We start from the raw sequence: 16,571 nt of genomic DNA, 5'->3' as shown, positions 1-16,571 counted from the left end.
AAGTACAAAAGGCAGTGAAGAGAAAAAGAGAATGGTATAAGAAATTACCTAAATGTGATAATAATGAGACATATGAACAGTACAAGATAGCAAAGAAAGAGGCAAAAAATACAGTTAGTCAAGTAAGAGCACAGGCCTTTGAAAAGTTATATGAAAAACTTGGAACTAAAAAATGGGAGAAAGATATTTATAGATTAGCAAGGAGGAGAGAAAGGAAATATCAAAATCTCAATCAAGTTAGGTACATTAAGGATAAAAAAGGAAAAGTGTTGGTAAAAGATGAGGACATTAAAGAAAGATGGAGAAATTATTTTAATGATCTCTTTAATAATAGTTAAAATGGTAATAGCATGAATATAGATTATAGAACAATAGAAAAAAATATGAATTATACTAGAAGGATTATATCTTTAGAAGTAAAGGAAGCACTTAAGAGAATGAAAGTGGGTAAAGCCTGTGGACCCGATGAAATACCAATTAAAGTGTGGAAGTGTTTGGGAGATATGGGAGTGGCATGGTTAACTAAATTATTTAATAAAATTCTAAACTCAAAGAAAATGCCTGATGAATGGAGGAAGAGTATTTTAGTACCTATTTTTAAAAATAAGGGAGACATACAGAGTTGCTCAAACTATAGGGGAATTAAACTCATGAGCCATACTATGAAGTTGTGGGAGAGAGTTGTGGAGCATCTACTACGTCATGATACTTCTATCTCTCTCAATCAATTTGATTTCATGCCCGGTCGTTCAACTATGGAAGCGATCTTTCTCATTAGAAGCTTGATGGAGAAATATAGAGATGTGAAGAAAGATCTACACATGGTTTTTATTGATTTGGAGAAGGCTTATGATAGTGTTCCAAGAGATGTCTTATGGAATTTGTTAGAATGAAAGAGGGCATCTATTACATACATACAAGTGTTGAAAGATATGTATGAAGGAGCAACTACTATTGTGCGCACAGTGGGAGGGGACACAAGAGATTTTCCGATCTCAATTGGATTACACCAAGGATCAGCCAATCTCAATTGGATTACACCAAGGATCAGCCAATCTCAATTGGATTACACCAAGGATCAGCCATAAGCCCTTACTTTTTTATATTAGTTTTAGATGAATTGACGAAACATATACAAGAGAATATTCCTTGGTGCATGATGTTTGTGGATGATATTGTTCTGATAGATGAGACACGAGAAGGAGTCAATAGAAAGCTAAAACTTTGGAGAAGTACTCTAGAGTCAAAGGGTTTTAAGTTAAGTAGAACGAAGACAGAATACATACATTGTAAGTTTAGTGAAGACCAAACTGGTGATAGGGAAGGAGTTAGTTTGAATGGAGTGGTACTGTCCCAAAGTAATCACTTTAAATATCTAGGCTCAGTTCTTCAAGTAGATGGGGGATGTGAGGAGGATGTTAGTCATAAAATTAAAGCTGGATAGTTGAAGTGGAGACATGCCATGGGAGTTTTATGTGATCGTAAGATCCCCAATAAGTTGAAAGGAAAATTTTACCGTACAGCCATACGACCGGCTATATTATATGGTAGTGAGTGTTGGGCACTGAAAGAGTCGTATGCGTCTAAGATAAGAGTTGTAGAGATGAGAATGTTAAAGTCCAAGTGGCCATACTAGATTAGATAAAATCCGTAATGAGAGTATTAGAGAAAAAGTAAGAGTGGTGCCAATTGAAGATAAGTTGAGATAAGGGAGATTGAGGTGGTTTAGTCATGTGAAGCGTAGACATACGGAGGCTCCAGTTAGACAAGTAGAGCACATTAGGTTAAAGGATAGAAAGAAAAAAATGGGTAAACCTAAATTGACTTGGAGGAGAGTAGTACAACATGACCTAGAAGCATTACACATTTCTGAGGATTTAACCCAAAATCGTTTAGAGTGGAGAAAGCGAATCCATATAGCCGACCCCAAATATTTGGGATAAATGCATAGTTAAGTTGAGTTGAGTTGAGTTGTGTAGATTAATATTAGAAAACAATACAGTATGTTACTTTATTACATTTGAACAATTGATTAATATGAATTTAAATTGATTAAATTGACTCAATAAAAAAATTCATTTCGCATAAATAAATTATATATTTTTAAAGGCTCAATTCATTGAAATATATGATTAATGTGATATTTTACATATTTAATTGATATAATTGACTAAAATATATATTCAATTAGATTATTTAAATAATAATTATCATAATTGACCCAAATATATGATTAATGTGATATTGTACATAATTAATTAATTTAAATAATTCAATTAAAAACTTATTTGATTAAAATGTATTATCAATGTGGCATGTCAGATACTCAGTTAATTCAATTAACTAAATTATATATTCAATTGAACCATTTAAATGATAATGATCACAATCGACACAAAATATATATGATTAATGTGACATTGTAAATAATCAATTGATTCAATCTACTCTATGTGACATTATATATAATCAATTGATTCAATTTACTCAATTAAAGACTCAATTTACTAAAATATATAATTAATGTGACATACTGTATACTAAAAATGATTCAATATACTCAAATATATATTTAATTGAGTCAATTAAAAGATAATTATTATAATTGACTCAAATATATGTATAACCAATGTAACATTGTGCGGAATCAATTGATTCAATTAACTTAATTAAAGGCTCAGTTGACTAAAATATATTATCAATATAACATATTACGTATTCAAATTGATTCAATTGATTTAAATATATATTTAATTAAATCAACTAAATGATAATTTTTGCAATTGGCTCAAATATATATAATCAGTGTGACATTACATATGATTAATTTAATTGACTCAATTAAAGGCTTAACTGACTAAAATATATGACCAATGTGATTTGTTACGTAGTCAACTTAATTCAATTGACTCAAATATATATTCAATTGAATTAATTAAATCATAATTTTTACAATTGGCTCAACTATATATCATTAATGTTACACTACACATAATTAATTTGATTTAATTGACACAATTAAAAACTCAATTGACAAAAATATATAATCAATGTGATATGTCACATACTCAAATTGATTCAAGTAGCTTAAATATATATATTCAATTAAATCAACTAAATTATAATTTTTTTAATTGACTCAAATATATATAATCAATGTAACATTGCACAAAATTAATTGATTCAATTGACTCAATTAAATATTTAATTGATTAAAATATGTGATTAATATGATATGTCAAATACTCAAATTGATTCAATTTACTCAAAGATATATTTAATGGAATTAATTAAATGATATTTTTTGCAATTGATTTAAATATATATGAACAATATGACATGTCATATACTCAATTCATATAATTAAACAAAATATATATTTAATTAATTTAGTATATATTCACCCTATTCACTTAGACCAAACAAGTATATAAATTCACTTATCACTATCTAATTCAATTTCGTATCATAGATTAATTTTAAATTAAATAATAAATAATTAATTTATTTTAAATTAAAATCATTTTTGTTTAAAAATATATATAATTAAATTTAATTAAATTTATATATTAAAATTAAAAGTGAGATGACTCATTTGATTTAATTACAATTAATTCTAAAGTAATTAGCCATTTTTTAATTGAACTGGCTAGATTAAAGGATAGAAAATTTGATAAATATTGATTAAAGAAAAATTATTTTCTCACAAATATTGGCTAAGGGAAAAATACACATAGATTGTCCTCTTTAAAGTTTCAATAAAGTAAAATTAAAATAACTTTTCAAAATTAAAATTTAATAATATATATATATATTTTATTAAAATTCAAAAAATTAGATATATGTTTTCAACTATGTGTATAAAGGAAACAAGTGTAGGGGAAAAAGTTATATATATATATATATTTTTTGTCTTGAAAATGAAAATAAAATTTATTATTATTTGTTAAAAAAGGAATGTAATTGAAGGGAAATTATTGAAAGAGAGAAAAGTAGAGGATGGAGAGAGATTTTACCTCTAAAAAATATAATGGGTAAATAAGATATTTATATTACTTAAAATCCTTTGATTCGTATTGAATATAAATCCATTTAATCTCTCAATCATGATCCTTAATTAAATTTATGATATCTCTAAAAATAATATATCAATAAGGATAAAGGAGAAAAGACATCTCCAAAAATAAGTAATATAGAAATTTTAGAGTTTAATTTTAATTTGATAAAATATTTAAAATATTCAATTTTAATTTATTTTAATTCATTTTAATTGAATTATTATAGTTAATAATTTAAAATTTAAAATATAAATTTTAAAAATTTTGATTGGGTTTGAATTAAAATTTTATTGCCATATATATTTTAATTATAAATTTATATATAAATATAAAAATGTAATTTTATATAAACTCAATTAATCTTGCTAGTCATTTGGGTTTAATAGGCATAAATACAATTCAATTTCTAATCAAAATTTCAGTCTTAAGAATTAGAAATTGAAAATTAAACCAAGTCGAAAGGTTCCCTCAATTTTAATTTCGGTTTCAATTCATCTTATTTGATTTGAGAATTTTTTTTAAATAAAATTTAATTTTAATTATAAATTGAATTAAATTAATCAAAATTAGAAACTCTTTTAAATGAATTCAAATAGTTAACAAGTAGTTTAATTCTGATATTTAATATTACTTTTAAAATTAATTATATAGTATATTAAAATGTTAATTTATAAATATATAAAATATATAATTAAAATTTTAAAGTCATAAATTAATATTTACTGCAGAAATTATTATATAATAAATTACAAAATGTACATTTGAGAAAATCCCGTAAGCACAACGCTGAGGTCAAGTTCAGTTAACCAATAAGAGACAGCCAAGTCAACAAAATGCCACGTGAAATGCACGTGAGTTGTTTTGGTCCGTGCTCCATAGCGAGTGACTTTCCTTTTCTTGTAAAAAATCTCCCTTTTCTGTAACCGAACAGCTGCGGAGGAAACCCTACAATTCTTCCGATTCCTTTATTTCCACTCTCTGCACCTCGTTTTTATCACTTCTAAATTTACCCGCCATTTCACCACCTTCACCGGTAAGATCCCGTCTGTTGAATCCCCGCCGGAGGACCGTCACAAGGACCCTCTCGATGCTATGATGCGTATTCATTGATAAAGAGAGAAAATTTTATCGTGTAAGGATTGATTTGGCTCTTTTGGTTGCTTCTTTTGTGTACTGAATTGGTTATGCTTACATTGAAGCATTCATTTTGGTTTTGTGCTCTGATTTCGTTACAATCTTTCTTTGTAAGCCCATTTTTGGATAAGGTTAGATAAAAGCTAGAAAATTTAGTGCTCAACTTGTGCATTTCGCATTTTCTAATTGATAATGAATGTTCTGTTCTGATGAACAGTTTGTATGCTTGATATGTTCACGTATATTTAAACTTGTACAACTTTTATTTTTGCAAGAATTTTTTTTTTTATGGTTTTGATTTTCGTTTTTGCTGTATTTTCCCTCACTGATGTTGCTTGTTTATTTTTGTGTTGGTTAATTGTAATAAAGATCAATGGATGGTCATGAACCTGATACATCAAGTTATGTACAGAAAGAGGTTGTAGAGAATGAACTCCAAGCTTCACCTGCAGTAGAACCAGATGTGGAGCAGGAGCATCCTGGCTCAGAAGCTTCTTCTGTTGAAAAGAGCCTGGGGTTTATTCAGAGTGAGCATGATAGTCAGACCCGTGAAGCTGGTTCTTCTAATGACAGAAGTAGGGTGGAAGTTGATGGCGAGGACTGTGACAGTCCAAAATCGTCCTCTGTTAATCAGAGTGAGACACACTTTGAAGATGATCTGGAGTCTCAAAGCCCAAATGTTTCCCTTGTTGATGTGTCAGGGAGTAGTGATGCATTGAAAGAGGAGGAAGAAGGGTACGTGGTTCCCAAAGTTGGCATGGAATTTGAAACAGAGGATCATGCCTACAAGTGTTACAGTAGATATGCTGTTCTAGAAGGTTTTAGCATTAGGAAAGATTTTGTAAATAAAAGTAGGATAAATGGTGATGTAGTGTCCAGAAGATACACTTGTTATAGGCAAGGTTATCGACCTCCCAAACATATTGCAAATGTGAGGAAACCCCGACATGAAACAAGAACTGGTTGCTTGGCACATATGACCATTGCTCGCCAACCCAATGGAAAGTTCCGTGTTACACGTTTTGAAACACAACACAATCATGAGTTTGTAACCCCATCTACAGCTCACATGTTGCCATCACAGAAGAGGTTGACTTTTGCACAAGCAGTTGAAGCTGATTTGGCCAAAGGTTCTGGTATGGATGGGGTGCCAAAACTTGGAATGGGCTTTGATTCAGAAGATCATGCATATGAATTTTACAATGCATATGCTGGGCGAGTAGGTTTTAGTGTTAGAAAAGATTATGTGAATAGGAGTAAGATAGACGGTGCTGTGGCATCTAGGAGGTTCACTTGTTTTAGAGAAGGTTTTAGGCAGAAAGACAATCGAGATTTGAATGTGAAGAGACCTCGTAAGGAAACAAGAATTGGATGTATGGCTCAGCTGGTCATTTCTCGTCAATCAGATGGTAAATATCGTGTCACACATTTTGAAGAACAGCACAATCATGAGCTTGTTGCTGCATGCAGGGTTCGCACATTACGTTCGCAAAAGAGATTGGCTACAGCTCAAGTTGAAGGGAATGGGGTAGATGGTTCTACAACACAGCCAAAATTAGTCTCGGAGTTATTATGCAACAGAGTAGGAGATCAGGATGCCCATGGGTATCAACCCATTAATTCCAATAGTAAACTACCTTTCAAACAAATGAGAGATATGAAAGAGGGGGAAGCAGAAAGGTTGCAGCAATATTTTCAGAGTAAGCAACTAAAAAACCCTTCTTTCTTCTATTCTATGCAACTTGATGCTGATGATCAGATAACTAACATATTTTGGGCTGATGCAAAAATGTTAATGGACTATAATGACTTTGGGGATGTGGTTTGCTTTGATACAACCTGCAGACTGTACAAAGATTGTCGTCCATTTGTGGCATTCATTGGGGTGAATCATCATAAGCAAATGATGGTCTTCAGTGCTGCTTTCTTATATGATGAAACGATTGAGTCTTACAAGTGGCTCTTTCGAACTTTCATAGAGGCAATGTCTGGAAAGAAGCCCAAGACAATCCTCACAGATCAAGATGCTGTACTTGCTGAAGCAATTGATTCAGTGTTTCCTGATATACACCACCGAATATGTGTATGGCATGTGTACCAACATGCACTTAAACAGTTGAATCACATGTTTGTGGGTTCAGGTTCATTTATAAATGACTTGAGCAGTTGCTTTTTTGAGCATGAGGAAGATGAGCCTTTCATTAATGCATGGAATGGTATGTTGGATGCATATGGTCTGTGGGAAAATGAATGGTTGCATCAGATGTTTAAAGAAAGAGAGAAATGGGCCATAGCTTATGGAAGGCACATTTTTTGTGCCGACATCAGAAGTGTGCAACTTTGTGAAGGTTTTACTGCTAGCTTGAGGAAATATCTAAAGTTTGATTTCGATGTTCTTTCATTTTTCAAGCATCTTGGGAAAATTTTGAATGATTGGCACTACAAAGAGTTAGAAGCTAATTATGATATGAGTCAGCGATTGCCAATACTGATGGGGGATGTGATTCTCTTGAAGCAAGCAAGAGATATATACACTCCGAAGATATTCGAATTACTGCAGCAAGAATATGAAACCTCTTTGAATATTGTCATTAACCAGTGCACTGAGAATGGATCTATGTTTGAGTACAAAGTGAGCATATACGGGCAACAACAAGAATATACAGTAAGTTTCAATTCATCTGAAGAGATTGTTGCTTGTGAGTGTAAGAAATTTGAGTTTATGGGAGTTTTATGCAGTCATGCATTGAAAGTTCTTGACTTTAGGAATATCAAGATGCTTCCGAGCCAATACATCTTGAAGAGGTGGACTAGAGATGCGAGGATTTGACATTTTATTTACATTTCATCCAACCACAATTTGTTGACAGTAGCAAGAAATAACATATCTGACCAGAATCCTCTTAATTACTTCCTATGGCTACTGATCTAAGAAAACTTGTGTAAATAGAGAACAGCCTGTTCGGGATATTGTATTAATACTGTACCCCATCCTGAATGACTACCATTGAGCATGAGAGGATAAAAAGCTCTTCAATTTTGCTTTAATCTCCTTCTCTCTCTTTCCCTTTCCCTTTCCCTGTACTTTTTCTTCTTCTTTTTTTATTTTTCTTAATTTTTTTTTTCATATCCTTGTGTTTGTAAAGAAGTGAATGCCCTGCATTATCATAACCTTTTTTCCTGACGAATTTAGGGCTCTATTGCAGCTTATATGCTCGATGTTGTGGATGTGCTTTTCACTGTTAGCAAGAATGATATTTCATTAAATGATTTAGTAAAAAACTAAAAATGTATGCAATTATGGTACATTTTTAAGCATGTGCTCATTTAATGAATGGTCCCAAAATGCAATGGAAGTTGGCTGTAAATCGTCTATGATGGGGTATATACACCATCTCATGGCCATTGCCCTGGAGAGATATAAGACACTGATTTCATTCCTGGTAGGTTTAATTGCATACCTTGGTTCTCCGGGCTGCTGGAGTCCAATTGGCAGGATTGTATTGGTTGCATCCGCTGTACTCTCCATTCGACTTCACTAGTTAAGGCAGTAATATTAAGCTTGAAATACCTTATCAGAGAACGAGTCACCATAAAGAGGTAACTAGTATTTTGCAACAGAATAGCTGTTTTTCTCATGCTGATAATGCTAAATTGCAATGTTAAAGGCTCTGAGTTCATTCATCATTTCAATCAAGCGATGTATGCAATTAAATTACAGGGACTAGGCCAGCTGTCATGGGACTTTATGTTTTTCTGATTGCTGTCTTTGTGGTATATCCTGAGAGCTGTGTGCTTCAGGATATGATGGTTTTGATGCTGATGATCAAATATTAGTTGTTTCTTAACATTTTGTACAATCATTTTGGAACGTAACTCCTGTTCCAATGCAATTACCTCGCTACGTTTACATGGCAAGGTCATCTACCTCTTGTTAAAAAATTAGTTCATAGATTACATAACAGTTACGTTCTTCGTGGCCTACACTAATCCAATTAGTATCCGGAGGACAAATTAATTTTACAACACCCTATTCCTTCTAAATACAGATTACAAGAGAGCACCTCATATGAATTTGCTATAATTGGATCCTTGGAAAATTAATTTCATCATACAAAAGCTCACTTTTTTGCTACTTGTTCATGCTGAATATTTGGAGAAGTATTCTCACTTGCAATTGATCGGAGTCGTGAAGTTAGAGAACGTGAATTGTCACTTTTCTTTCCCATAGCATGCTTAGAGCTGCTGTTCTTGAATGAAGACCTCTGAGGTGGTTGAGAGGTGCTCTTTAGCATGCTGGGAGTGGGTGTTCTTCCTAGGTTGGGTGACTGAGGATGTGTCAATTGAACCTGAGAGCAGAGATGGAGAAACATTGAAGCAAAAATTTCTACGTTGCTATTAATTTAGCAAAATGGAAATCCATAAAGATACCTTTTCCACCTGATTTTTTGGTGTTGCTCTTTCTCTATAAAAATCAGGCAGCGGCCTGGCCCTGAAGCAAAGGGTTTGACGCAGTCTTTTAAGTTCTGTTTCCGCCTTCTCCTGCTCAAAACCATGATTATCGTGTAAGAAACTGAGTTTTGAATTTACTTGAGAGGGAACAATTATTAATTAGATTTCTGGGGGTGTTTGTCTCTCCAGTAAGTTTTCCATCGAGAATCTCAGTTGTTTTGTCATCACATCGGAAGCTTGTCAACGCTTTATTTACCTTAAGAGTTGCTTGCAACTGCACCTGTTGTGCCTGATTAGCATTGAATTTCTCTTCAAGCCTCTGAAAGTAAAGGAAAAATGTGGGGAATATGATTAAAAATTATAAAACAATGTAGATTGCTGCACCTTTTTTAAAAAAGAAAAGAAAAGAGAAAGGAAAAGAAAAGAAGCAATTTAGCTATATCCTTGCCTCCTTTCTTCTTGCAGCTCTTTCTTCAGTCTTCAATCTAAAAGGTGTAGATAAATTTGGGGATTGAGATTTGTTTCTGCAGGAACTCATAAACTTTGAGCAACTGACATATATAAACAATAATCAGAAATGAGAACTCAAAATCCTTTCTAAAAAACTTCCACTTCCATCTGAAGGGATCAATATGAACTTTTGAACGTCTAAAATTAACTTGGCTCCCAAATCTTACTAGTTAAGAACTAATTATGATGCAATAGATATAAAAACTCAGTACAGTTTCTTTCCCTGTCCTGAGCCTGAGATGGATGACTAGGAAGTATTATATCTTATGTGTTATCACATTCTTTTCTTCCCCATAAAAATAGGTCGTGTAAGCAGAGATACAAATATCTGAAAACAATGGCAATTCAAACGTATTACTCTTTTGGGAGGAAATGCCACTTCGGGCGACCTGTTTTGCTCCCAGATGCTGAGGGGTGAAGAGGTGTTTTTGACCTGCAATTTGTACATATCATGACACATGACCTGTCAGAATATAAGAAATTCCAGTTTTCTTGTATGCTTAATCAAATGTGACAAGACTTTTTGTACCTTCTGTTTTCTGACTGAGGGGTGGCTAGCGGACGTTTAGGCTCTGTTAGCATAGATACCTGCAGTATAAAAATGGATCTGCAGTTAGCATGCATGATATGAAGTTTCCCAGTTGGAAATTTGTGGCTAAGAAGCATCAGGAGAGGGAAACAGGCACCGTGGTTGGAGTCCTTAGAGGAGTTGGGCAATCTTTTGATGCTTTAGAATTAGAAGTAACTTTAGAACCATCAATCTTTCTGATAATTGTGGAAGTTACTCTATTTAGTTCTCTGACAGGAGTGAAATTCGCTGACTTGTAAGTTGATTTTGGAGTTGATCTCTTCTTATCCAAGGAGTCTAATGCAGACTTCTTGCTGATTGGAGTGGCATTGTTTTCTTTTCTAGAACGAACAGAAGCTGCAGGTTTAACTGGTGTGCATGGCAACTTGGATGCTCTACCAGAAATTAACGACTTGGAGGAACAACCTGCAGGTTTCTTCTTGTTTTTCGAACCCAAATCGTCTTTATTAGAGATGAAATCCTGCAAAAATGGTGAGATAAGCCAGTGCATGTAAAGTTGAATTTGAAGTGGGAAAAAACAACTCTGACATCTATTAATGAGATGATATTAATTATTACCTTCAATAAAGGTTTCTCCATTAATTTTGTTCCACTATGCTCTGTTTCCTTCATCTCCTCCTTGTTATCAGCAACATAAACTTGGCTTAAAGAATCAATCTTAGCAAAATCCTCGAGATCAGCTTGGTTTTCTCTCAGCGGATCAACTTCTTCGACCTTTCTGCTTTCAGATTTATCCATTTGAGCATGCGAGTTAGGTACATTGTCATCAGGAACAAAACTTGCCTCAGAACTTATTGCTATTCCTGGATCTTGTGTTGCATTTTCTTGAAATTCATCTTCATTTGCTGCTTCAGACACATTGTTAGCGGCAGCATTTGCTTGCTCAAGCAAAGCAGCTGCCTTTCTTGCAGCAAGATTCTTATAATGTGCTTCAAAATAAGCTTTCTTCTGCGCAACTGAGCCAGGGCGAGAGAATCTCTCAGCCTCTTCAACATATCGGTTATGAGAGAAGGTGGACCATTTCTCCCAAGCTAAGGACTCGGACATGAACCTTCCAAAAGAGATGGATTGGCCAAGAGCATGAAGAGGGTTGCCCTGTCAAAATGACATGAAGGTTCTACAGTTTTACTATAAGAATGAATCCAAAGAACAGAAACCAGAGAACCCATTACGATTGTGAAAGAACAGAAACCAGAGAACCCATTACGATTCTGAAAGAATTATACTAGAAAGACGAAGTTGATAATGCAGATTGAAGAAGTGACCTGATTAGCTTCATTGGGAATGCCAGCAGCATAAGAGAAGGGCTGTTGCTGCATGAGACAAGTTGGCTCCCCCATGAGCTAGTTGGCAGTGTTGGCACTTGAAAATCTTCCAAGCTTTGAGCTCTGTGGTCTTGTTCTATACTAATGATGAGATAAAAATTGAGTGTGGTCGTCCCCTATGGGAACCGTTTGAATTTGAATTTCAAATGGAAAGGACCTGGAGCAAGCTTTTCTTGATTCAGAAAGTGAAAGTAGCAGACAGTGGGGCTCTCCTCCCCATTATTTTTCAAGATCATATGGACCCCACATTGTGAATTCCTTTACACACAGTGTTTTGGATGATTTGAATTTGAAGAAGACAACAAAATGTCTTCCTTGGTTTGGCGTGAAATGTACACTCAACGCTCATAGAAGCAAGGAATTTGCTCAGATTCTGTTTTCTAAAAACTTGGATTTATTGCAAAGTCTATATGCTTAAATTTTTATACTATGGTTTAAAAGAAACAATTCCCCTTCTTGGACTAAGAGAAAGTTGACATTAGCTAAGGCCATGTTTACCGTATTAAAAGACATTATTTTTTTCCTAATAAAAAATGCCAAAAATATTATTATGCTTTCCATGTATTTTTTTTTATCTGAGCTTTCCACGTATTTTATTTCTCTCTTCCTACGTATTGCGAATTTTTAATTAAAAAAATTATTATTTAGTCTATATATTTTAACAAAATTAACTGTTTAATTTCTATATTTTTAAAAATATATTATTTAATTTTTATATTTTACTTTTATTAAATTATTTAATCACTTTGTCAATTTTTTCATTAGTTAATGCCAATCAAACTTTAATTTTTTCATTTATTAATGTCAGTTAAACTACTATTTAGTCTCTCTACTTTAGTAAAACTAATTAGTTTATCTCTATATTTTAAAAAACACATTAATTACTCATTTAATTTAGTTCCATTAACTATTTATTCTCATAATTATTTTTAATACCTAAACTACGCTAATGTTCTCCTCTTACTTCTCTTTTACTCTTTCTTATTACTTTTTTCCTATGTTTCTTCTCTCATGTACCCACACCCCTCTCCCCTTCATTTTCTTATTTTTGTCTTTTGATAAAAATGGAACAAGCTCTGCACAAAAAAGTTAACTAATTTCTCTAGATAATTGATTGAAAATATAAAGAAAATATAAAAATGATGTATAAAGAATTGAATGAAAATATTTAACAATTTAAAAAATATATAAATTTAGATTTAATTTTCATATAATAAAATTTTTATTTTTATCTAATAATATTTTTTAAAACATTGTGTTTTTCAAAACATAATATAAACTAATTAATTTCACTAAAATAAAGCGATTAAATAGTAGTTTAACTAGCACTGAATAATAAAAAATTGGACAAATAGACAAAATATTAATTTTTCATTTTTAATTAGCAAGTTTTGGATATATATATATATATATATATATATATATATATATATATATATATATATATATATATATATATACACATAACTGAATTTTTTTACAATCATCATATGGCATATTAAAATTTTATATTAATATAATTTATTAATTAATTTATTTTGAAATTTAAATTAAATGGTACATATTTTTATATAAAATATAAAATTATATCAATTATTATTAAAAATATAAATATTATATTGTTACATTCTTATAAAAAAATATTTAAAGTAAAATAATTCAATTTTGATGGGTTTTAATACAAACTTAAATTACATTTATAATAATTAATTAAAACTTTATTATCAATAAAATTTTTTAATATAATTTTAAAATGTAAAATATGAAAAGTAAATATTAAATTATATTATTAAAACAAAATAATAAATAATTCAACATTGAGATTTGTTCTCGCAGCTCTTGGCTCTTGCTCCACTCTCTAGGATAGTTTTTCAGGGCCGGTGAACTAGACTAGCCTACTATTGTATTTGTCGGGCTAAAGCATTTCCTTCGACTCTCTCTGTCACGATCCAATTTATGGGCTGGACCGACACTAGTACCTGAGCTAGCATAAAGCCTTCAATGCCCGTAATAATTTTTACTGTTCCCAAACCCATGACCAGGCCCATAATTTAGGCCCAACATACATATAAAAATAATTTAAATTAAAATTTCGACCCAACTTAATCCAATAATTATCAGAAACTCAAATTAGGAGAGCCCAGCTCAATCCGGTTACATCCTTTACAAATTGTTTAAGTATCATACAAATCTTTATTTATTAACATGAAGAATTTAAATTAACACTATTCCTAACAGGGTTTAACTATTGCTAACACATGCAGAGTTTTAAATTACAAATTTAGAGAATAATAATAAAATTAAGTAATTATTGATAACCTGCGAGAAAAGAAGCAGGTTATTCTAAAAACGGTCTCATCCTATAGCCTGAAAAAATAAGGTGAACAGGAGTGAGCGTTTGACTCAGAGAGTAAATATCAATTTTAACTACAATTTCTATAGCTATCTAAAGCTAATGCATCCTAAGGAGTAGAATACAACATCATCAAAATTTTCATATAAATCACATCATAACAGTAAAAAGGTAATTTGGAGCACTCACACACTCAATATTGTTCAAACAGTACATATATGAGAGCTGATCCTCTATATAGCTCTCTTAAACCAACCTCTGCCAGCGAGTGTCTCTCAAGCCGGACTTTCGCTTAAATAAACCAAATGCGGGGTCCCAACGAGTGTCTCTCAAGCCTTGTCTACCCTGACTTATCCATAAAGGACTAGGTCCCAGCGAGTGTCTCTCAAGCCATGTCTATTCGTTCATCCATAACCAATACCATACCACACGTAGGCCAGCGCACGCTGCTCCAAATTACCACAAACAATATCCATGGAATTTCATCAATTATGAATGCAATATAAAACGTGCCTAGTGTTTAATTACATAGATACATATTTATAAGTGACACATGTACATACTTGAACATATAATAATATCGAAATTATAATTAAAATTAATATTTTACTCACAATACACCAGAGACGACGGTAGAGGTTGGGTGAAGGAAGATGGTTGACCTTGATAAAGCGATTAAATAGTAGTTTAACTAGCACTGAATAATAAAAAATTGGACAAATAGACAAAATATTAATTTTTCATTTTTAATTAGCAAGTTTTGGATATATATATATATATATATACATAACTGAATTTTTTTACAATCATCATATGGCATATTAAAATTTTATATTAATATAATTTATTAATTAATTTATTTTGAAATTTAAATTAAATGGTACATATTTTTATATAAAATATAAAATTATATCAATTATTATTAAAAATATAAATATTATATTGTTACATTCTTATAAAAAAATATTTAAAGTAAAATAATTCAATTTTGATGGGTTTTAATACAAACTTAAATTACATTTATAATAATTAATTAAAACTTTATTATCAATAAAATTTTTTAATATAATTTTAAAATGTAAAATATGAAAAGTAAATATTAAATTATATTATTAAAACAAAATAATAAATAATTCAACATTGAGATTTGTTCTCGCAGCTCTTGGCTCTTGCTCCACTCTCTAGGATAGTTTTTCAGGGCCGGTGAACTAGACTAGCCTACTATTGTATTTGTCGGGCTAAAGCATTTCCTTCGACTCTCTCTGTCACGATCCAATTTATGGGCTGGACCGACACTAGTACCTGAGCTGGCATAAAGCCTTCAATGCCCGTAATAATTTTTACTGTTCCCAAACCCATGACCAGGCCCATAATTTAGGCCCAACATGCATATAAAAATAATTTAAATTAAAATTTCGACCCAACTTAACCCAATAATTATCAGAAACTCAAATTAGGAGAGCCCAGCTCAATCCGGTTACATCCTTTACAAATTGTTTAAGTATCATACAAATCTTTATTTATTAACATGAAGAATTTAAATTAACACTATTCCTAACAGGGTCTAACTACTGCTAACACATGCAGAGTTTTAAATTACAAATTTAGAGAATAATAATAAAATTAAGTAATTATTGATAACCTGCGAGAAAAGAAGCAGGTTATTCTAAAAACGGTCTCATCCTGTAGCCTGAAAAAATAAGGTGAACAGGAGTGAGCGTTTGACTCAGAGAGTAAATATCAATTTTAACTACAATTTCTATAGCTATCTAAAGCTAATGCATCCTAAGGAGTAGAATACAACATCATCAAAATTTTCATATAAATCACATCATAACAGTAAAAAGGTAATTTGGAGCACTCACACACTCAACACTGTTCAAACAGTACATATATGAGAGCTGATCCTCTATATAGCTCTCTTAAACCAACCTCTGCCAGCGAGTGTCTCTCAAGCCGGACTTTCGCTTAAATAAACCAAATGCGGGGTCCCAACGAGTGTCTCTCAAGCCGTGTCTACCCTGACTTATCCATAAAGGACTAGGTCCCAGCGAGTGTCTCTCAAACCATGTCTATTCGTTCGTCCATAACCAATACCATACCACACGTAGGCCAGCGCACGCTGCTCCAAATTACCACAAACAATATCC

At 31.9% G+C, this 16,571-nt stretch overlaps 2 protein-coding genes across 5 annotated transcripts; one reads left to right on the top strand and one right to left on the bottom strand.

Moving 5' to 3' along the window:
* The first annotated feature begins 4,965 nt into the window (after nt 1–4,965).
* On the top strand, nt 4,966–8,402 carry LOC110656603 (protein FAR1-RELATED SEQUENCE 7). The gene is made up of 2 exons (XM_058136256.1): nt 4,966–5,190; nt 5,562–8,402. The coding sequence occupies exon 2, from the start codon at nt 5,566–5,568 to the stop codon at nt 8,020–8,022; it is 2,457 nt and encodes an 818-aa protein (XP_057992239.1). The 5' UTR covers nt 4,966–5,190; nt 5,562–5,565; the 3' UTR covers nt 8,023–8,402.
* Nucleotides 8,403–9,121: 719 nt separating this feature from the next.
* Nucleotides 9,122–12,298, bottom strand: LOC110656604 (protein WVD2-like 7). 4 transcript variants are annotated; one of them, XM_021813469.2, is made up of 9 exons: nt 12,009–12,298; nt 11,302–11,871; nt 10,841–11,203; nt 10,684–10,742; nt 10,513–10,587; nt 10,093–10,195; nt 9,901–9,963; nt 9,624–9,734; nt 9,122–9,541 (listed from the first exon to the last, which is right to left on the bottom strand). In XM_021813469.2, exons 2-9 carry the CDS (start codon nt 11,788–11,790, stop codon nt 9,314–9,316), a joined length of 1,491 nt encoding a protein of 496 aa, XP_021669161.2. In that variant the 5' UTR covers nt 11,791–11,871; nt 12,009–12,298; the 3' UTR covers nt 9,122–9,313. The 4 variants fall into 4 exon arrangements, with proteins under 4 accessions (XP_021669161.2, XP_021669158.2, XP_021669160.2 ...); XM_021813466.2 differs by having other exon boundaries at nt 11,302–11,838; XM_021813468.2 differs by having other exon boundaries at nt 10,093–10,168; nt 11,302–11,838; nt 12,009–12,295.
* Between the last annotated feature and the right edge of the window lie 4,273 nt (nt 12,299–16,571).

Source organism: Hevea brasiliensis, chromosome 15, assembly GCF_030052815.1.
Source record: "Hevea brasiliensis isolate MT/VB/25A 57/8 chromosome 15, ASM3005281v1, whole genome shotgun sequence".
NCBI lineage: Eukaryota > Viridiplantae > Streptophyta > Magnoliopsida > Malpighiales > Euphorbiaceae > Hevea > Hevea brasiliensis.
Note: the sequence above shows the minus strand (reverse complement) of the source record. Positions and strands in the feature narration are given on the sequence as shown.